Here is a 22637-nt window from a genome sequence, read left to right as displayed (position 1 = left end):
TCTCCCGGACTGTGCGCCCTAGTTGCTAGGCGACCCTCCGCAGCTCCTCAGATTAGCGGGTTTCAGGCTCTTGGTCAATGGCGAAGTTCGTACTAGCAGGTGAAGGGGAAATCCCCTGCAAGGCGACTCTTAATCACCCCCGTTGATTGGGGGATGATTGAATACTTTTGGACTAAACTGGCGTTGCCTTTCCCCCTTTGAATTCCTGTTGGTTTCATGCTTCTTTGTAGATCCCCCGTACTGAAATGGGCGGCTTGCGGATACTATAAATACGTATCTGCAACACCGGCGGTGCAAGGCGAGAATAATCGAGTGGTTCTTATCTAGGACAAAGTATTTTCCCCCCTTCCATTCAGTCATGTTCGACTCTCAGAGGCTGCCAAGAGTCCCTGCAGCTTTCTTGGCAAGATTTCAGTTTGTCATTGCCTCCTTTCTAGGGCTGAGAGAGAGTGACTGGCCCAAAGTCACCCAGTTTAGTTTGTGCTGAAAGTGGGACTAGAACTCACTGTCTCCTGATTTCTAGATTAATGCCTTAATCACTATACCAAACTGGTTCTTTTTTTATTTTTATTTTTCATTATATTTGTAAGCCTCCAAAAGACTTGTCAAATTGCAAGGGAAAAATCCAAATCCATAAGTATTGTAGATAGTGCAAAGCAACAGTAATTGACTGGGGTCCTACCTAAGATAAAGTAATTTACCATTGTATGAATTCAGCCTGTTGTGGATTATTCAGTAAATCTTGATTAAACAAATCAAAGCTTAACATTATGGATTCAGACATAACTTCTTTGTCAGAAACATTGTAAAATATTAGGCATCCTATCTGGGCACCACAATCCATTCAACTGCTAAAAGTGAAACAAACTTTTAAATGTTTGTTTCTAGTCTTCTGAATTTTTTTGCTGCTTAAATACAGTAGGAGCAATTATATAAACTTAACTTTAACCTGTTTTCTGGTTTGTTTTCAGTGTCTTCTATCAACCAAGGGCTGCAAAATTAAACTAAAACAAATTCCATGAATTGTCTAAGTACTATTTTATAAATTATTTCAATAAAATCTACCAAAGTTGTGTATGAATATTGCGTCTTGAAATAATGTGTTGTTGGTGCAGTTTGATCATCATTACACTCTGATGTTCTTTAATTTTTAATATCAAATTACTTCAACATTACCATGGCTCTGTGTTGGTCAAAGTTTGGATTAGGATGAGGAGGACCCAAGTTCTAATCCACCCTCAGCCACAGAAGTTTCTCATGACTTTGGATCAGTCCTTCCCTTTCAGTCCAACCTCCCCCATTCGGTGGTTATTATGGGGAAAAACAGGAAGAAGAAGCATTCTACATACTGTTTTGCTCTTGAATGAAAGCTGGGATATACAGTAAATCCAGTAAAGAAATTACAAGTTTATAATTGTGTACATTTTTTATTAACTACTTAATTTCCAGGTAGAGCAGATTGCCCCTACTTTGCTAAGGCAGAACTCCTAGCTGACTATCTGGTGAAAAATTTGCCTAACTTCAGGATACACAAGATAGTTCAACATCCTGACAACTGGGAGGTAATGTTATTTCAGTCTGGTTTGCTAATAAGATTCCCTACTTTTGGAATCCATTAACCAAAATAAGTATCTTTACAGGTAGCACAAGAGAGAGATGGGGTAAATGTATAGTACAAAATGATAGCTATATGGAAAGAATGATGAAGACAAGCTAATGAACTCTGCTAACCTTTGAGTTTAGTTATTTGTAACATCAAATGTATGATGGTTTAGGGGCATAAATAAAATTTGGGAAATCTACAATAGCTTTTTATGGCTTTAATATTTATTGATGGATAAAAGTGACATTGATGATATACAAAAGCTTCATCTGTTTTGCTTCAGTTTAAACAGACAAATTAGATTGTTGTTTCTTTAGAAAGTATCACATAATTTAGATAACAAGTCAGAGATTTAAAAATAAACTCCACAAATTAGTGGCAAAATGAAGCAAAAATATTGTCCACTAGTGGATATTGCTACATTTTCTAGAACCTATTTATAATTGGATGTTGATTAAAGCAGTTAACTGAGGTATTAATAGATTTATCATAAATATATATTTTGTGGTTTTCTGCTAAAATACTGAAAGTGAAAAATTATTGATTAAGATACTTAGGTGCACATATACAGTATTTAACCAGACTCTGTTTTCCTTTATTTTGTATGGTTCCAGTTCTATTAATGTGTTTATATTAGCATTGCCTAATATAATCACATTAATATGTGTATATGTATGTCAAGGTTTAGCCTAAAAAGGGAAGTTTAAAGGAAAATGATTTCGTGAATAAAATGCAATTCTTCCTTAACTCCAGAGTGCTTAGGTAAAGTTAGTTGGTAGAAATTGCAGGAAAACCGAATACCTTAGGCTGTGATTGATGTATTTTCAGCAAAGATGTGTAGTTTTTTCTTCCATGGAATAATATGGATTCTTTAGTGAGCAGGGAATTGGACCAATTGATGAAAATATCTCTACCCACTTCATAACTATATAAATCAAAAATGTTGAATGTATTTCATCTGCAGATTGAGATGACTCTGGGTGTTCAAATATGGGTGCCAAATGTCTGGAGATTCTCAGTCATCCAGGTCATGGTTGTCCTAAAGGTGCTTTTTTAAGAGGCAACTGGGCTTTCTGGGTTTTTTTGGGAAGACATTTCGCTTCTCATCCAAGAAGCTTCTTCAGCTCTGACGGGATAGTGGGGAATGGAATATAAATCCTTCCATTTCCCACTGTCTCATCAGAGCTGAAGAAGATTATTGGATGAGAATTGAAACGTCTTCAAAGAAAAACCAGAAAGTCCAGTTGCCTCTTTAAAAAGTACCTTTCGGACATGGGTGCCAAATGTTACAAAAGTTGCTTTGCTAGTATATGAGCTTTCTTCCATCCCAATGAGTTTGCTAGTATCCACATTCATAGATTCTATTCAGAAACATATTCTTAACACTAGCCTCTTGTACTGTATAAAGGGAGAATGTTTGGATAATTGTAGGAAATGTAAAGTTAATTATTTCAACAAGGCAATTAAAGCCATTTATGGATGTGTACATATTAGCATTGTATGTTATGCTTAATTTGAGGGCATTTATCTTTAGAAGTGGCTTCAGGAGATTTGTAATGTGAATGGCTGGAAACACAAACGTTCCCCAATTATTTGGAGAGAACTGTTGGACCGAGGAGGAAAGGGCCTTCTTCTAGGAGGATTCAATGAATTTCTAGAACATGCTCAGGTAAAAAGTTGCATATTGATTTTTCTGCTAGCTTCTTTTCCTTACTCATCAATCTGTTTTTATTTATTTTCAGACTGACCAAATTTCAATATACAGTATGTTTAATCACACAAAACTTCAGTCAGCTTAATTAAAATTGTTAGGGAATTTAGTGAATGGTAATTTAAATATATCAATAAAATATCTGAATCTCATTGAAGGACATTTGCGACAGATAATATAAAGCAGGGGTGTCAAACTCGATTTCATTGAGTGCCGCATCATGGTTGTGTTTGACCTCAGAGGGGATGGAAGGGGGCATGGTCAGGGTGGGCATGGCCAGCTCAACGTTACTCGTGCGATCAAATGTCACTTTTGTTAAAACACTTTCCCCTGGTAAAACTAAGCATGTCCATGGAGTCACTAGATTTTTTGTGGGAGCTCTGAAGTAAGTTCAAATCTTGGTGTAAAACAGATCTCTAGATCAAGAAATGTCCAGAGGCACCATATTGTTAAACCCCAAGAATATGTCTTTGTTCTTGACTCCGTATTAGAAATAAGGGTCTGGCAAAAATAAAATCTGACAAAACAAAAATCTGCTTCCCATGTTATGTTATTTTACTATTTACGTACTGCATATATTGTTCTTCTTGGACACCAAATGTCATAAATTTAAATTGTTCTCCCTATTCTGTTATTATTACTATTTGTATATTTTTGAACTCTAATGTGTTTTGGTCTTCACAATTTGAGATAACTTGATATTTATTGATGAACCTTTTTGATCTTCAGCAATACTATAACATCACATCAGATATGATGACTGAAGAGATGTTACTAATAGCTAATGAGAACTTGCAGACTTGCATAGAAATTGAAGAAGAAGAGAAAGAACTAAAAAGTTTTATCAATCCCTTGCACATTTGGCTTAATAGGTGAGAAGGTGAAAAAGAAACAACAGCCTGAAAATTTTTAATTTATTTGTTCTTACTAATATAGCGATTACAGAGTCATATTTGCTGAATGGGAAGCACATATACCAGTGAGAGCATTCTTTTGTTGTGACTCTAAGATTGCAAAATTGGCATTCAAGAATTTGGATAATTCCTGTTTAGTGTCCAACTACAGATTGCCACTATCTATTAACTATGGGAAAGCAACAGAATGGTCCTTGCCATTTTTCTCAGATCATATAACTGAATTTGGTTACTATCAAAAAGGTAAGCTTGGTTGGTATTTGGATGGAAAATCACCAGGAAATCTCGATTCTAGGCTATGGGTTAGAATGACAAATTCAAAAAATTTGCTGGAAGAAGGCAATGCAAGCCATTTCCATATTGTTACCAAGAAAATTACATGAAAGCTTGGTTTTATTTGAAAAACAGGATTAAAATCTTCCTAGTTATTTTTCAAAAATTCTCTTTAAAAAAGGAGGAAAGTATTTTACATATACCGAGATAGTTGGGAGAAAAGTCTCTGACAGTGCAGTTGTTTTTCTTAGAATTAGTTCGCCCTCATTCCAGATGGTTATGGTAGCATGGACTAAACCAGAAGAGCAGCACATGGAGTATTTGCTGTGTAATATGCAGTTATCCTTTCAATATATACATATACAGATATACATACATACATACATACATACATACATACATACATACATACATACATACATGCTGTACATACTAATATATTGTGAGGGATTTGATTGCTCTCCCTTTCTTGCCACTTGCTTTGCAAAATTTCACCACTACCACCAACCTGCCCACAGTGAACTGAAGAATAAATTCCGTGGATAGCAAATACTTCAGAACTAATGGTTTTCCTTATTGCTTTTTTCTTAATCAGAGCATGCAGTCCTGCCTGTTATCATCTGATCCCATTATTAACGAATGGAGAAATATTTGGAATGGAAACTGAGATAAGCCTTCATTTGTTTGACAGAAGTATTTTCAAAGACATTCTTTGGGGTATTGTTATGGAGACTCAAGATTTAGCATCCCCAGTCCTTCGTAGTGTCACTTTACACACTGAACTGGAGGAGATTTTCCTTGATGCTGATGTTATCATTTTGTTTGATGACATCCTACAGGAAACAATCCCAACAGTCGAACACTGTATCCACCAAGTGACTAATCAATGTAAAACATATGGCCCTTTGATAGAGCAGAATGCCAAAAGCGATGTCAAAATTATTGTGATGGGAAAAACCTTTACCAACCTTAAGTCATTAATGCTTATGACATATGCACCCTCTATAAATCCTAAAAATATTATAACTCTTGCCATGCTGTTGGAAAGTGCAGCCAAAGCTATGGTAGCAAAAAAAATGCAAATGCACCCAGCAGGTATGTAACAGATTGATGCTTAATCATTGAATTAGTTTGGACTATTTTTGTCTCATGTTTAAAACTGTAACAAAGACAAACTATAAATGAAAATTAAAGCATGTATGTAGAGGTCCAGAAAGATGACCTGGGAGAAAAGACTATTAGGTAAATGCTAGGGGCAAAAGAAACATGTTAAATCCGGAGAGCCAGAAGAGTGTTAGGAAGAGACCTAAACTATTTCCACCTGGTCCTCTCCTGGTGGCTCCCTGAGTAGAAGAGGGAGAAAAGAGAAATTGGGAAAACTTGCAGTTAATGTCAACCTTCCTTGACAGACAGATCAGGAAAGAGATTACACAAGAAGATTAGAGTCATACTTCATTGAGATAGTCTATAATAACAAAATCTTGCAGATCAGTCCATGTGTCCTCCTCTTACACTAGGGGAATGGGATAGAGCTAGTCTGAGTCTTTGTAAAACTCCTCTACATATTCCCAGGAAAATTGGAGTCAGGGCCATGGGAATGAAGTTCAGATGTGTTCCTTTATTCTCTCTAAAGGAATATGGAAGGATCCTAATTCATGAGGTGATAAATGGATTCTAGATAGTAATAATATGATTTCACAAGGCTATACATTTTGCTGGATTGGATATACACAGAAGGCAAGTTGTTCAATATTATGCATCAATGTAAAGGAATTCTGATGCTTTAGGGAAGAGAATGTGAAGGATTCAAATAAAGGCCACACAAATGATAGTTGTTATTTATGGTGATGACCATGTTGACTACATGGCACCTCCAGATTAGAAGAACTATATGCTAGGGAACAGTTTCTGAGACAATTATTGACTGCTTATGGGTTTGAGGCATTTTAGTGCCAAATAGGATGCTGGAATAGGTCAATCTTTCATCTTGTCAGTCTGTTCTTATAATTTTCCATTGTTCTCTTCAACAGGAATAAAAAACCTCATTGTTTGGGGGAACATCAGTGGCAATAGCTTTGTTGATCTGAGTAAAACAGAGCTATATAGATATGACAGTGCCATCTGGGGCCCACCAAGTTTTTTTCGTCCTTTGTTGGATGTGCTATTTGATCGGTATGCTTTCTGATTTTTTTTAAAAATGGTATTATGCAGTTCTTGAAACATTATAGAAATATAGAAAATGCATAAAATGTTTATGCCATATAAATCTGCTTCAGTCCTTAACCTATTTCACATTCCTTTAGCCTCTTTTTGGCCCTCTGTTGCAGTCAGAAAGGAAAAGCAGCATTTAAATGAAGAACTTGAAAAGTGAGATAATAAAGAATTATATACTATGGAACTGCTTGCCTTTGGCTGAAGTATATCTGCCTATGCACTATTGTTTTTAAGAAATACTGTATATGTCTGAGTCCTTTTGCAATTATCTTTAGATTTCCTGCATAATCAAGGAGAGTAGCAACCTAGAATTAAGGAGATATTTCCTGACAGAATAATTAATCAGTGGAAGTTTTTAAGAAGATGTTGGATAATTATTTGTCTGAAGTGGTGTAGGGTTTCCTGCCTAGGCAGGGAGTTGGACTAGAAGACCACCAAGGTCCCTTCCAACTCTGCTATTCTATTCATACTTTACAACTAAATTCCATTGTAAGAATAATTTCAGTTCCCTAAGGAAGTGCATATGTTCTGTAATATGTTATATAGAAAATGCAAATTTTATTAGAAATAGTTGATGTATAAATAATATTAATCTATAAATTTTCATAAGAGTATGTAAACATTTTTGATATTAGGCATCTTCCTATATCTACCAACAGAGTTCTAGAACTCTGGTACAAATTAAAATTTCTGTGATATATTTCTAACCCTATATGTAAAACTGTATTATTAAAGAATGTCATGGCCTAAAATGTGGTATTTTCCTTTAAAATAATTAATGTTATTGTATTAAAATGGATTGCTCTGGTAATTAAAAGCTTTACAGAATACAGAATAACAGAGTTGGATGGGACCTTAGAGGGCTTCTAGTCCAACCCACTGCTCAGGCAGGAAACCCTGTGACATTTCAGAAGTGGTGTCCAGCTTTAATTTAATGTTCTTTTAAAGTCCTACTTCATTAATTTTAAGACCCACTTTGCTACCAGAATTGGTAGTACCAGAATAGTACCAGAATACTATTTCCCTGATTTTTTATCTGTTACAGATATCTGCATCGGGCAAATCTAAGTGGCTTAGAAATATAATAAAACACATGACAATACAGTTTCTAAAGTCATAATAGTTAACTCCATAATACCATAATTATTGTGTCTCTGATACCAAAATGACTGCCTGAATCATAATGTTTTAACAGCTTTCTGAATACAATAACAAGTCACATTTTTAATTTTAAGGATAGCTGTTTCTACAGGAGAAGGAGCCGTTTCTACAGAAGTTTGTCTCCAGAACCCCTCCTGCTAATTTAAAATTCTTGATTTACAGTCATCTTGTCAGAGGACATTTTTACATTTGTTTTCTCATATTATGTTTTTAAAAAGTTGTAATTTCTTGTTAACAGTGAGTGGATGCAAATTGAATTTGTGGCTTCACTGAGTTCATTAACTTCTTTGGGAGCTCGTGGTTTAGGAATGACATCTGCACATACAATCTCTACTGTGCTGAGATACTGGTACCAAGGATCCCCTCCTGGAGAAATGATCTCCTTGGGAGTAATTAGTGAAGGTAAATGTCCTGAAAAGCTTTTTTGACCCATTTCTTTTGGTGTCACTAAAGCCTTTTTCACCAAAGCTGAATATTTTCAACAGGAGATCAAAAAAGTCAAGATGGCATATATGACTGTATTTTTAAAGCCCTGCACCTGTAAAATGCACAGCCATTTTAGCCATGTGATCCGGATGCAAGGGCTGCAGATGGGGAGCCATATGTATACAAGTGGTGCCATCAATCCCTCCTCTTGGATTAGACTGATAATTAATGTTATGATGGTGATGATTTTGTACCTTCGAGTCAGTTATGAATCCTAGAAACTTGCAAGTCTAGTTTCTGCAGTGTTCTTATCAAGGTTTTTCAGAAGTGATTTGCCATTGCTTGTTTCCTTAGGGCTGAGCATTCAACTGGCTTTGTGTCCAAGGCGGGACTGGGACTCTGCAACACTAAACTGGTTTTATCCTGTGATTATACAGGATCTACTTTAAGCATGAGCCAATTCTCTGAATCTCAATTTAGAAATCTAACTGAAATAGGAACATTAGATGTAATCCACATGAATGTTTCTGTCTTTATCCATTGTTCACCTTATTTTAGATAAAAGTAGACGTATGCATGAAGTCTACATCTACTCTTCATTCTTTGTTATAATACGGCAATTGCTTCTCAGATGTCTTAGAGTTGTTCTATGGATCTGCATATAGTTCTGGCATCAAATTAATCTGGTTCTCTGACCTACATGCAAATTTCATATTTGTCTATTTATGTATAACCTATTTATAATATTTATTATAACAATCAGTCTGTTTCCAGCACTAATAATCATTCCTTATTTTGGGGGAGTATTGTGTGAGATCCTAAAGCAAAATGAGAACATGAAATAATTTAAGAGGGTTTTTTTAATGAACAACTTGGTATAGTCAGAAAATAATAATAGACTATTATTATTGTTGTTAACAATAATAATGGTGCTCTGTTGGATTTTTTCTGATTCAATAGATTGATTTCTAACAAATCATGCATCAGTAAGATTTAATACAAGGTTTTATTACTAAGTTAATAACTTTTCTTTAGATCTGTAAAATATTATAATACCTTCTAGATCAGGGGAGTCAAATTCTCTGCTTCATGTTGCCATCTTGTGATGTATTGCAACATTTTTCCCTTCGTGGAGCTGGGGTAGACGTGGTCTGTGTGTGACACATCCTGCCCGTAGGCCTCCAGTTTGACACGCCTGTTCTAGATTATACCTTTTCTAGTGACTATGTCTAGAATAAGTAGATTAGACCTAGGTTATAGTTATTGAACAGTTCTCTACTCTCTCCATCATAGCGCTGGGAGTAATTCCTAGACCAGAGGAGGAGTATTTATTGCTAAAAGTCAGTTCTAGTCATTCTGTTTTATTTTCTTAGAATCAGAATGTAGGGATGTGCATCATATTCTTGTGATGGTCAAATGGGATAGAAAAAGTATCTGTGTATTAATTATGCATTTGTTATTTGCGTATTTTATACTTTTGAAGTTAATTATTTCTGTTTCGTAGGTCAATTTGGTCTGCCTGAGGAAATTGTCTATTCAATGCCCGTAAGGTTTGAGAATGGCAGCTGGGTGATCTGTACAGAAATAGAAATTAATGAAAAAACTCAATCATATCTTCTAATCCTGGCCTGTGATCTCATTCGGGTAAAATCATATTGTTTGTTTGTTTGTTTGTGTGTGTATTCATTTTTTCATATTCATATTTTTCATATCAAATTATTCATATAATTTGTTTAGTTTGGATAATCTAGGAAGCTTTTATCAAGATATTAGAGCTATTCTACAAAGTAAACTTTATCTGAAAATCAACTAAGACAGTCATTTAGAGTCTAGTGTCCAGTGTTTTTATATCATTTAAATTTAAATTTAAACATTAAAATTATTAAATTATTATATTAAAATTGTTTTCTAGATTGTTTGTTTGCTGCTTATTGTGGACAACAGAAAAAAGAATATCTACATAATGGGACATGATACATGAAATAATTGACATATCTTATAAATTTATTGTAATTTGAATTCAAAAGGACAAGCTGAAGGTTTTTAAATCATCTGTGGTCAATTGATGTATATCTGTAAACATAAAAATTAGCAAAAATTATTTGAAAAAGAACAAATTACATTATTCTGTGGAAAAATCAAATGCACTCTTATGAGATTAACAGATTAATTGTTTAGGAGAAACATTTTTATGTGAGGCACATCTTTTATTAATGAAAAAATCTCAATAAAGTCATTATAAATGCTATTATAAATCACCTCCAATTGATACAGCTTTTTTTTCTATTCAGGAAAAACAAGTTGCCTTAGGTGAAGTAGCAGAACTGAATCCACAGAGAAGAGGTAAATATCAGTAGCAAGTTATTAGTACTCAAACAGCACAAATGATATTTAGAATGGAATGGAATGGAATAGAATAGAATTATTGATTGGCCAATTGTGATTGGACACACAAGGAATTTGTCTCCAATGCATAAGATCACAGAGTATATATAAAAGAAATTTAAAAATAAATATTCTATTACCAAATTTTTAAACTGAATAAAAGTGATGAAATAGATATTTTTACATTTTAGCTGCTTCAACTCTCAGACTAAAGTGATATAGGTGTTTATTTGGCCTCATGGTTGAAGCCTCAAGACCTCCCCACATACAATTTTGTATGGTTATCAGTAGTTATCACTACTGACTACCATAGGACTGCAAAGCATACCGCCTCTGGGCTTCATAAATCCTGATTGGATGAGGCACTCTACATACCTTCCCCACTCCATCCCACCCTTCCCCCAGCAACTTTTCTTTTTGTTATGCTCAGTTGCTGCTACATTTCCTACCTACCTATTCTCAACCATACTTTCTTTTGTCTCTCTACTCTTTCTTCCTCATGCTTCTCTATGTTCTATGTTCTATCTCTTCTCAGCCTCCCTCTAATGCCTTTCTTCATTAGCTCCTGCCCATTTCTTCCTAATCCACCCACTCTCCTCCATCTTCTCCATGCTACCTGTTTTTTCTCAGTTCCAAAAGATGTTGCAGTAGTTTTGGGCATTAATAGAAAATGTTCTCATTGAACACTCCTTTTACAAAGAAGAAAAAGCAGAAAAGGCTATATTTTAATTTTTTTCAGAATAAAATGAAAATATCCTTTTTTTTTTGTTCTCATAATAAAATGAGAAAAGCACAGACTCTTCGTGTGGACACCTTGTCAGAGCACTGTGCGGGGCCATATTTCCCACTAAAGAAATAATTTGCATCAGTTTTCCCTTTTTCTTTTTGTTACATAGGTGGGATTGCTACGTGGTTGAGATAAACTAAGCTATAAAATGTACACACCATGTCAGGGCTTTGGGAAAGAAGGTTTTCTCATCAAAGGCATGGTGTTGTCTTAGTTTATTGTGTAAAAGGCCATAGACTTCATTGCCTTTTGTAGTGAATTGTAAAACTAGATTCAGATTAGTCAGATGGCAGGGCAAGGAAAGGGAAAGCATACAATGGTTGAGTGAAATATAATGTCTTCACTTAACTTTAATTTAAATAGAGATATTTTAATGTGAAACCTGTATACCTGTATACTCTACATACTCATGCATTTAACAGAATAACAGAGTTGGACGGGACCTAGAAGGTCTTCTAGTCCAACCCCCTGCTCAAGTGGGAGACCCTATACCATTTTAGATAAATGGTAATAGGGTCTCTTCTTAAAAACCTCCAGTGATGGAGCATCCACAATTTCTGAAGGCAAGTTGTTCTACTAGTTAATTCGTTTAACTGTCAGAAAATTCTATCAACAATAACAAACTTTTCAAAGTCATCATGAAAGAACTTTGTACTTCATAGTTTCTTCGACTATGCACTGACGGTATTTTCTACCTCTTCATTTGAGTCAACCGATGTCCCTATAGACCCGGGGTGTCAAACTCACGGCATCACAGGACGTATCAGGACAAATCCTGAATATGTTGTGTGAATTGACATTCCCTCAATTTTGGGGAAAGGTGGAAGTCATATGGTACTAAGCCTGTACTGTATGGGGATGGAGTAAGAACTTCTTGGGTGGCTTGTAATGTATGAGACTTGTTGTGTTACATCAGAGCAGCCCTTTTATGCTTCTGAACTCTGCTTAATCATTGTTCCAAAATGCTGAGTGTTGCAATCTAGTGCTATGAAGTGGTGTCAGGTTCAAAAAATCCACTTGAACAAGTCATCCAGAATCATTGGTTACGAGAGAGGTGGCAAATAAATTTCATAAATTAAAAAAAACATCTGCATCACAAAATCTATAACAATAAATGTACTTGCCCAAGTCTGGGCTTCGACTTTTTGTTGTACAGTAGGTGAACCTTTTGATGATATTACATGGGCAGACACTTTGTTTTTGGCTCATAAAGATGATTCCATGTTTTGTCAACTGTCACCAAACTATAAAGTATGTCCTTACCTTCATTTGCATAGCCTGGCAGTAGTTGCTTGTACATTTCAGCTCTTGAAGATTTTATCTCTATCATGAGCATGCAAGGAACCCATGTTGTAGAAACCTTCCAATATGGAAGAATATCAGTAACATGACTCACATGTTCCTGTGAAATTTCAAACTTGATCAGTGGATTGTCCTTAATCAATTCATTAGCCTTTGTCACATGAATTTGATGATTGCTATTATGGGTTTATTTATTTATGCAATTTATTCTTGTTCACACAAATCAACTCTTACAGTTCACAGTCCTAACAGTTTTTGGCCCAATGGTGCACAGTATTTACATCAATGTAGTTATCATCATAGTCTGCATTCAGCAGATTTCAATTGGAGGGATTCCTTCAGCAGTGAACAATTCAATGTTGCTTAAGATGCTCTAACAAGTAGTCACTGCAGGCTTCCATTTCATGACCAATAGCAACATGATGTTTTCTGATAGCCATTTGAAGTGAAAAAACAGATGCTAAAGAATATGTCAGCGCTTCCATCATGTCCATATGCCTTCTGTTGGTGACATGGAGCATTGGAAGAATTAATTCCATTCAACCATCATCATTTTTAGTATTTTTATATATCAAGAGTGTTACTGTATCAATCAGTATTATGCCAGCTACTTCATCTGACTGCTGTCCTGCTTAAAATAAGAGATTGTTCCTTGGATTTGTCTTGATTCTTTTTTTTAAAATTGCAGCTATGTTCCTAAATTGGAGAGTTAGGCAATTTGTTTCTGTGGGGGGAAAAATAGAATTAATTAAAACAGCTCTGCTACCTTTGGACTTTAAGACTTGACATTTTGAATTTATACATCCCTCATTTATAATATAAATCTATAGATATCTATACAAATCAAATTTCATGGAGCTAACCTCCAGACACATGGATATAATGCAGTTTTAACTTCAAACAGTAATAACAATAACATTTTAATTAGCTTATTATTTTCTTTGGATTCTGCCAGATTTCAAAATATAGACATGACAACTCAGTTTGTTATGGCCAATTGACTGTGTGTTTTATTCTTCTTCATAATAATAGAATGAGTATAGTTAAATGGACAACACAAATATTGTTTCTTACAGAGATCCATGCAATATATCGTGATCTACCAGAAGAGGAGGAAGACATTGAAGTAAAGAATGGTAAGGCAAAGAAATGTTTTACTATAATTAAAAACTGCAGTTAAAAATAATTATTACCATTCCCAAAACATATCTCTCTGAGCTATATCTCACTTTGCCTTCTCCCAACTAAACTATTTCCATCCACTACTTGTTCTCCTACCCACATCTTCCTAATCTCTAAGGTTGAATTTAGGTAACATCAAGTCTCTTATGAAGAAAGTTTCTCTATTTCTTCACAAAATCTATAATTCTGTTTGTGTACCTTCCCCTTTAAAGGGTTCAGTTTTATGCATCCTGCAATTAACAACTTTATTCTTACTTTACATGAGGTTTGCTGCAAATTACTCTGTGTGTGTGTGTGTACTTTTAACAGAATAGCTTTGGAAGGGACCTTGGAAATCTACTTCAACCCCCTATTCAAGATTAATTGTTCTAACTGTGAGGAAATTTCTCCTTAGTTCTAGGTTGTTTCCCTCCTTGATTAGTTTCCATCCATTACTTCTTGTCCTGCCTTCAGGTGCTTTGGAGAATAGGTTGGCCAAATCTTCTTAGATATTGGGAGACTGCTATCATCGCACTGCTGGTCCTTCTTTTCATTAAACTAGACATTTGGGCCAATCATCTTTGTTGCTCTTCCCTGGACACTTTGTAGAGTCTGAACATCTTTTTTATATTGTGGAAACCAAAACTGGATACAATATTCCAAGTGTGGTCTTACTAAAGCATTATAAAATGATAACACTTCATGTGATCTTGATTTTATCTCTCTTAGTGCAGCCTAGGACTGTGCTGGCTTGTTTGGCAGCTCCAGTATAATGCTGGCTCATATTTAAGTGACTGTGCTAGGACTCCAAGATTCCTCTCACAATTATTACTATTGAGCCAGATATCACCTATACCAGTGATGGTGAACCTCTTTGGCACCTAGTGCCCAAACTGGAACATGTGTGCATGTGCGTGCGCTGGAGTGCCAGAAACCTGAAGATCAGCTGGCTGGTGCATGCATGCTTGTTTTTTGGGCCATTTTTAGCTGTTTTGCAGGCCCAAAAACAGCCCGAAAAAGGCTGTTTTGGGGGCGGTTTTCAGGCCATGAAGACCAGCTGGCCAGCACGCATGAAAAGCAGCTGGCAACGGCACACATGCCCACAGAGAGGGCTCCGCATGCCACCTCTAGCACGCCTGCCAGAGGTTGGCCATCATGGACCTATACTGTACCTGTGCATTTGGTTTTTCTTGCTTAAATATAGAACCTTATTTTTTTCACCATTGAATTTCATTTTTTTAGATAGGGCCCAGTGTTCAAGTCTGTCAAGATGCTTCTGTATTTTGAGCCTATCTACTGGTGTGTTGGCTATTCATGCCAGCTTGGTGCCATATGCAAATTTGATGAGTTCCCCTTCTATCCCCTCATCTAAATCATTGATGAAGAAATTGAAAAGTACTGGGCCTAAGAAGAGCCTTGAGTGCGTCACTGCTTACTTCACTCCATGTGGACGTACTCCGTCGAGGACTACACATTGAGCACGATTTGTCAATCACTTAACAAACCCACCTAGTGATTGTGCTGTCTATTCCACATTTTACTAGTTTGCCAAGTAGTCAGTTTTGGTCTACTTATCAAATGCCTTACAGAAGTTCAAGTAAATTATATTCACAGCATTTCTCTGATCCACTAATTGTCACTTTCTCAAAGAATTCAAAAATTATCTGGTATGATCTGTTTTGACAAACCTGTGTAGGCTTCTGATTATGACTTTGTTTGTCTCTAAATATTTGCAGATTCGTTTCTTGATTATCTTTTCTAGAATCTTCCCAGGTATTGATGTCAGGATGATAGAGCTGTAGTTTCCTGGATCCATTTTTCCCCTTTTTTGAAGAGAGGAACCACATCAGCTCTTTTCCAGGGCTCAGGTAGTTCCTCAGTGCTCCAGGATCTTTGAAAAATATGGTTCAGTAGTTCTGAGATCACGTCTGCCAGTTCCTTCAGAACCTTAGAGTGTAATCCATCTGGTCCTAGTTAATTGAACTTGTCTAGGGTGGACAGGTATTATCTTACCATTTACATAGTCTTATTTAGTATTTTTGTCCACAAAAATTTTGGATAGGCAAATGTACAGAATGTATTAGGAGACTATGTAAATATAAAGTCTTCAAATCACACTCCTGATGATTTCATGGACCAGACATATAATTTTATTCTCAGCACTAGGAAATGATTTGTCATTATCTTCTTCCAAAAATTATTATTTTTTTTGGTTCCCCAATCTAACCTATAACCCTTGAATTTCCTCATGATCTTGTCTATTAACAAGGTTTGAACTTGCTTAGTGTTTTTTTAATCAGACAGCTTCAGTTAGGCAGTTAATAAATGATTGTCAAATTTGAATAAGTTATAAGAGATTTTCAGGACATTTTATTGTATTAATTTGGGAGAATGTATATGGTGCATAACAGCAGTACCACTAATATTATTGGATTTCTTTGATATATTTTCCATAAAAACTCTCAAAAATAAGAGCTGGAGAATAAATGACATCAGACATGTTATGACATCATATACATTTATAATATCTTCAGGAAATTTCCAATTTTGCGGATAAGAATATTTCAAAATGTATTTCCCAGATACAGAGGAGTGCTTATACTGGTTCCACTTAAATGTTTTTAAATGATTGATAAGTTAGTGATGAAACTTTTAACAAAATATCAAAGATCTCCTTGTTAAAGCTATGTCTTACATTGACAACAGTTTCAATTTTGATTTTTGATTAGGCTTGTTAATCATGTATTGAAATGGAAACATCATTGAATACAATATTGTGGACTCAGTTTGAGAGTTCTTATTTAGTACTCTTCCAATCCTGGCAGGTTATTGGTTCTAATTAGAGAAGAGATGTAGTTCCTGCTTTAATAGGGAAGAAATTCGGTATATTTTAGCTTTAAAAATTAAATTTGATTTTTCCTCTCATTAGAAATTGAAGCAATTTACATTTTAAAATGGCTAATAAACTTTCCTGTTTTTGTTATTGAAAACCTGGGCTCATAATATGATTATTACCTTATTAACTCTGTATTTATTAAATTTATACTCTGCCCATCTCATCATTGAGAGCAAAATTATACTTTTTATAAATGTTTTATAAATATATTATATATAAAGTAACAATGGTATTTTCAAAACTTCCGAGATTTTACAAAAGGAATACAGTTTACCTTAGACTGAACAGCAATGCATATTGTACTGATAAAAAACTAGTTTTGTACATTGTTTGGCTATATTGCCCTTATTTCCTCTGAAATCCAGGAGCCTCCAGGGTGTGTCAGAGAAGGCCTTTGAAGGTAGTCCTTGTTTAACGATGGTGATTGGGAGTGGAATCTCCATAGCTAAGCAATGTGTTCATAAAGGCCAAGATCATGTGACTATGCTGCTTAGCAACAGAAGTTCCAGCAGTCCCCAGTTACCATCAGTGAGGACCATCAGCATTGGATTCTTTCTTGTCTCACTAATTTTTTTATAGAATAGATTTTGTTTCTTTTTTGTAAGTGTATAGTCTAAAAATAGTAATTTAGTTATATAGTTACATTGCTATTTAGCTTATATATAAAATTACAAACCAACAACTAAGTTTTTTTCCAGGGAATATTAATAGTAATACCTTAAATTTATATTTAAAAATCATTACAAATCAGTATACATAGATGAAGGGGAAAAACCTGTATAGTGCTTGATAGCCATCTTTCACTCTTGGAATTGCAATGCATGTTGCAAAAAGCTTGTGAGATTGGTTGATTTGATTTTAGTTCTTTTAGAACCCAGAGCTTCCTTAACGGACCAAGAAAGAGCCTTGGAAAGTGAAGATCAAACTGTTGCTGACGGTAAATCTGTTTCTACGTGCTTCTCCCCCCCCCCCTCCCCAATTTAGTTTGAGCATGGCACTAGTCAAGGCAGATAAATGACAAGTAGGAAAAAGCAATCCATTTTTCTGGGGCTGAATTCCAGGCAAAGAATTACACTCTCACACCACCTTTCTTCCCTCTTGGTTGGGAGAGTTAGTAGTTGGCTGACTATTATAACTGGAAAAAGCAGTGAGCTTAAGTCAGGTTTGCTAACTGTAGCTAATCTAGAGAACTGACCTTTTTGAAAAGCATTTCCTTTTAGGCAGTTGAGGCGATATACTGTATGTATGATGTAATAAATGATCTATTATTTAATTTGAGAGGATGAAATTGTAAAGGTACTTATATAAATTAACTCTAAAGTGGAAATTAAGAAGCTGGCAAGAGATCCTTATCTTTTGTGTAGTTCTATTAAACTATACTGTCTCCAGTTTGTTCAATGTTCATGTATCACAATTAGTCACACAAATGAACATTGTGAGGCCCTTGATCACTAGCATTAATAAAGTAACATTATAAATACTGTTAAAAAGACAAAAATACATGCATATAAGTATTTGTTCATGTTTAAGTTTACCTGTATGACAGGAAATTGATTGCAGATAACCTGTAATAAGCCATTTTTTACAAATACAAATGTGGAAAAGAGATCACATTACTAAAACTAACATGAGTCTTTATTCAATCCTTGATTTAAATTCATCTCTACCACATCTGATAACTAACATTATTTCTCCTGGCATCCAATGTCTGTTTTTCTTTCTCATTCTGAATTATTCTTTGATTCACAAGTATCCATTATGCATACACACACTCACACACACACACACACTTTTCTTGATGTAAAAAATGATGAGCACTTTATAGATGAACATGTGTAAAACTAACAGTTCTGTCAATTACAGAAACGGAAGATACTGACGAATTAAATGAGACCAAAAATATGGAGGAAGAAAACATTGAAGCTGAAGATGATTAAGAAGCTAAATGCAAAATGGTTCTTTAATGTGTAATGAAAGTTGTATTGCTTTATTAGTGAATGCAGAAAAACTATATGATGTATTTCAAGAAATATAATGTAAAGAAGGAATACTGTTTTACTTTGTCAAATTTAATTTGCAATTTAAAGTTATTTTGATATTTACTGATGCCTGGCATCTTCTCAAAGCTTTTCAATTTTGACTCCCACTGAGTTAAGCATTCAGTCATATCTCTTGGTAGTCATAATTTTTACTGAATTGTATTTCTAGTTTTTATATCAACCAAAACTATAAAGCTGGCAAAATGTGAATGTGCAAAAATAAAAGTAAAAATGTGTCTGACCCAAACATCTTAAATTACGCAACTTGAATGAACTGTGTAAAATATATTTGATTTGAATTGATGAATTGAGATTTCAGGTGGGCAATTTGAATTTGATTCTAGGGCAAACCATGACCAGTCACAACAAACAAACCACCAGTAACCTAGTTTAATTTGGAAACAAGATTTAGGCTTTAGCTATCTATTTTTATTCTCCCAGAATAAGAAAGATAAGAACAAATTATGATTTTATTCTCTGTTTTCTTCATAAGTGAGTGAAGCCTGAGTCCTGGGACTGCATATCACACTAACATTGGCTACATAAACTAGGATGTTTTAAATTGTTTCTTGTGTAGCATTTGAGTTAGATATTCTACAAGGTCCCTTCCAACTCAAGCATTCTGTGATTTTATCATTTTGGCTAATCCATATCTGCACCTTTATTTCTCACTAAGCTAACTTTATGAATTTGTGTGTTGTGTGAATGCAATTTGTATTATTTCTGTTAAATAAATACAGTGAATATGGCAGCACTCATGTCTGCATTTATGGGTGTATGCTAAAATACTTCTCCTTGGAATATTTCTCAACTTATTCCTGCAGACATTAGAACAACACTATGGAATCTGTGGCCATCTAGATGTTGATGAACAGTAGATATAGTAAATGAGACTCCTGGGATTTATGGTACTGCAATATCTGTAACGTCATAACTAATATTCCTGTGTGCATGTAATTTTGGGGTGTTACTACACAAATTTATTTATTTATTTATGAATTTATATTGCTGCCTATTTGCACATGGGGGCTCAAGGTGGCTAACAGAATATAAAACCCCATATAAAAACAATAAAACTAATTGAAAAGCATCCTTTTGTTTATGGTTATTTAAGTGAACAGAATAGTGATGCAAGATCAATTGTGAGAAAATGTGGTCGAAGGTATACAGTTCAGATATGCATTTGGTTTTCTTTGATATGGACTATAATTTTATTTTATTTTTATTTTTTTTAGAAGGCATTTTTGTATGTAGAAAAAATGTACACTTATGCATGTTTACATGGGGATCCGTAAACATAAAATAACTCTTCAGTTGGAAGAGTACTAAATCAAGTATCTGCTGAAAAAGCAAGAACATCAAAACACACTAGCATATTATTTATTTTTATTCTATAGCTTGTGATACTTTGTCAGTAATGGTTTATTTTAAGTAGAGATTAAATTTTTACAGACTGAATAAAATTAATAATTTATCCTATCAGTTGCAACTGAAAGCATTCCTGGATGAATTGATTTCTACAACTTAACAATAATGGATCTAGTGCAGGAAACACTGCTTTTTCATTCTGTGTGTAACGGAGTATGAAACTATATAAAAACATAAGCCTTTTCTCTTTTATTACGTGTTAAATGTATTAGCTTTAGCCAAATTCTTGTGGTAAAGGAGTCAGAATATTTGGATTAACAAGTTTAGCCCTGTTTTATTGCAATAACATCAAATGAAAGGTAATGTTCTAGGCCAGCGATGGCGAACCTTTTTTGGCTCGCGTGCCATAAGTGGGGGGAGTGCAGGGGAGTCGGGTGCAGGCGTGCCACACCCATAATGCAATGCGTGACCCCCCAGTGTGCATGCGCGCACTACAGGCACGACCCCCCCCCCCATTTTTTGCATTCTTTTTTTGCCCTCCCCAGGGTCCAGAGGCTTTATAGGAGCCTAGGGAGGGCGAAAACAGCCTCCCCACCTGGAGGCTTGAGGGACCTTCAGGACTTTCCCTGAAGCCTCCGGAGCAGTCAAAATAAACCTCCGAGCAAACTGGAAGTGACTTCCGGTTTGCTCGGAGGATCGTTTTGAGTGCTCCAAAGGCTTGAGGGACCTTCAGGATGCTTCCCTGAAGGCTCTGGGGCAGTCAAAACGACCCTCCGAGCAAACCGGAAGTCCATTCCCAAACTTCCGGTTTGCCCATAGGGCCAGGTTTTTGTGCTCTGGGGGCTTCAGGGAAGCTCATGAAGCTTCCGGAGGACCTCCGGTGGGGGGGGGGCTCTTTTCACCCTCCCCAGGCTCCTATAAAGGCTTTGGAGCCTGGGGAGGGTGAAAAATGGTTTTAAAAAAGGGTGAACTCAGCTGGCCAGCTGACAGGGCAGAGCCTCGCGTGGCACACGTGCCATAGGTTCGCCATCACTGTTCTAGGCTGAAAAAGGCTTATAAAGTTAAGGTGTGCTAGAAGTGTTAACTTCAAAACTACCCTGCTATGGGCAGACTACCCTGCTATTCCATCTGCAATGCTATCTAAAATCAATTTCACCTCCAATCCAGCCTGTACCTCTCCAGCATTCCAAATGAAGACTGCAGACTTTTCCAGTCTGACTTTTCCAGCCTCTGTTCTGTAATGCTTCATTTAGACCTAATAAAAATACTAAGATACTAGGGCTTTGGGATTTTTTCCATAACAGTAATTAACTAGTAATTAGACATCACCCTGACAACAAAAGTGCATATAGTCAAGGCTATGGTTTTCCCAGTGGCAATGTATGGCTGTGAAAAAACCATAAGAAAGGCTGAGCGCCAAAGAATTGAGGCCTTTGAACTATGGTGCTGAAGAAGACTTCTGCCAGTCCCTTGGACTGCAAGACGATCAAAGCGGTCAGTCCTAGGGAGATCAACTCTGACTGCTCTTCAGAAGGCCAGATCCTGAAGATGAAACTCAAATACTTTGGCCACCTAATGAGAAGGAAGGACTCACTGGAGAAGAGCCTAATGCTGGGAAAGATTGAGTGCAAAAGAAGAAGAGGATGACAGAGAATGAAGTGGCTGGATGGAGTCACCAAAGCAGTAGGTGTGAGCTTAAATGGACTCCAGAGGATGGTAGAGGACAGGAAGGCTTGGAGGAAGGTCCATGGGGTCACGATGTGTCGGACACGACTTCGCAATTAACAACAACAACAATAATTAGCTATTTCTTATACATGAAATGTCTTAATGTGCTGTAATGCAGTGACTATAGAAACATTCTGCGGTTGGAGATAATTATAACAGTACAAACAATGTATCAATGAAAACTTTCCTAGCCAGCATCAATCCGGTGGCGATGAGCTTCAAGGCTAATAGATCATATTTTAATTATTTGCTATCATGTTGTTTTGTCAGCAACCGTGGCTGGGACCTAGAGCAGTGAAAGTGATCTGCTCTGTAGTGTATTACTTGGCAGCTCACAGGCAACTGAGCCGGAATGGACTTCTTGTGTTTGTAACTGAATTAATTTCTAATTAGACTGTGACATTGGAATTCCAGAAAGTGTTTCTGATTGGTTCTTCATCCAGGTGAATTTGGTGAATCCACCTAATTTTTTGGTTTCTGTCTTTGAATCTTGCTGATGTTTATTATTTTTCAGTGACTGCTGAATGACTCAAGTAAGATTGCTATATGGTGTTTGTTAATGGCTGTTTTATTTTAGCATTACTTTAGCAAATTGAAAATAAAATATTTGTTAATGTTCAGACTGCACTCTTCGTTAGTTTATAAATCTCAATAGCATCTGTTTGGAGT

General features: G+C 35.7%; 1 protein-coding gene across 5 annotated transcripts; it reads left to right on the top strand.

Moving 5' to 3' along the window:
- The first annotated feature begins 7 nt into the window (after nt 1-7).
- On the top strand, nt 8-19956 carry MDH1B (malate dehydrogenase 1B). 5 transcript variants are annotated; one of them, XM_081939390.1, is made up of 13 exons: nt 8-99; nt 972-1031; nt 1450-1562; nt 3138-3272; nt 4044-4186; nt 5097-5596; nt 6532-6673; nt 8115-8278; nt 9807-9946; nt 10594-10645; nt 13853-13912; nt 17696-17770; nt 18697-19956. In XM_081939390.1, exons 2-13 carry the CDS (start codon nt 1019-1021, stop codon nt 18768-18770), a joined length of 1611 nt encoding a protein of 536 aa, XP_081795516.1. In that variant the 5' UTR covers nt 8-99; nt 972-1018; the 3' UTR covers nt 18771-19956. The 5 variants fall into 5 exon arrangements, with proteins under 5 accessions (XP_081795516.1, XP_081795517.1, XP_081795514.1 ...); XM_081939389.1 differs by lacking the exon at nt 8-99 and adding an exon at nt 127-489; XM_081939391.1 differs by lacking the exon at nt 972-1031 and having other exon boundaries at nt 10-99; nt 5097-5218.
- The last annotated feature ends 2681 nt before the right edge of the window (nt 19957-22637 follow it).

The sequence above is a fragment of the Natrix helvetica genome (genome assembly GCF_964273705.1).
Source record: "Natrix helvetica genome assembly, chromosome: 1".
NCBI lineage: Eukaryota > Metazoa > Chordata > Lepidosauria > Squamata > Natricidae > Natrix > Natrix helvetica.
The sequence above is the reverse complement of the archived record's forward strand: the minus strand, read 5'-3'. Positions and strand labels throughout refer to the sequence as shown.

Excerpts from the sequence above, each read along its gene's own strand:
- MDH1B (XM_081939387.1), top strand. The coding sequence starts at position 78 with ATGGCGAAGTTCGTACTAGCAG. Across the intron at positions 100-1,449 it reads GGCGAAGTTCGTACTAGCAG|GTAGAGCAGATTGCCCCTAC; the intron begins GTGAAGGGGAAA and ends CTTAATTTCCAG. Across the intron at positions 10,646-13,852 it reads ACTGAATCCACAGAGAAGAG|AGATCCATGCAATATATCGT; the intron begins GTAAATATCAGT and ends TGTTTCTTACAG.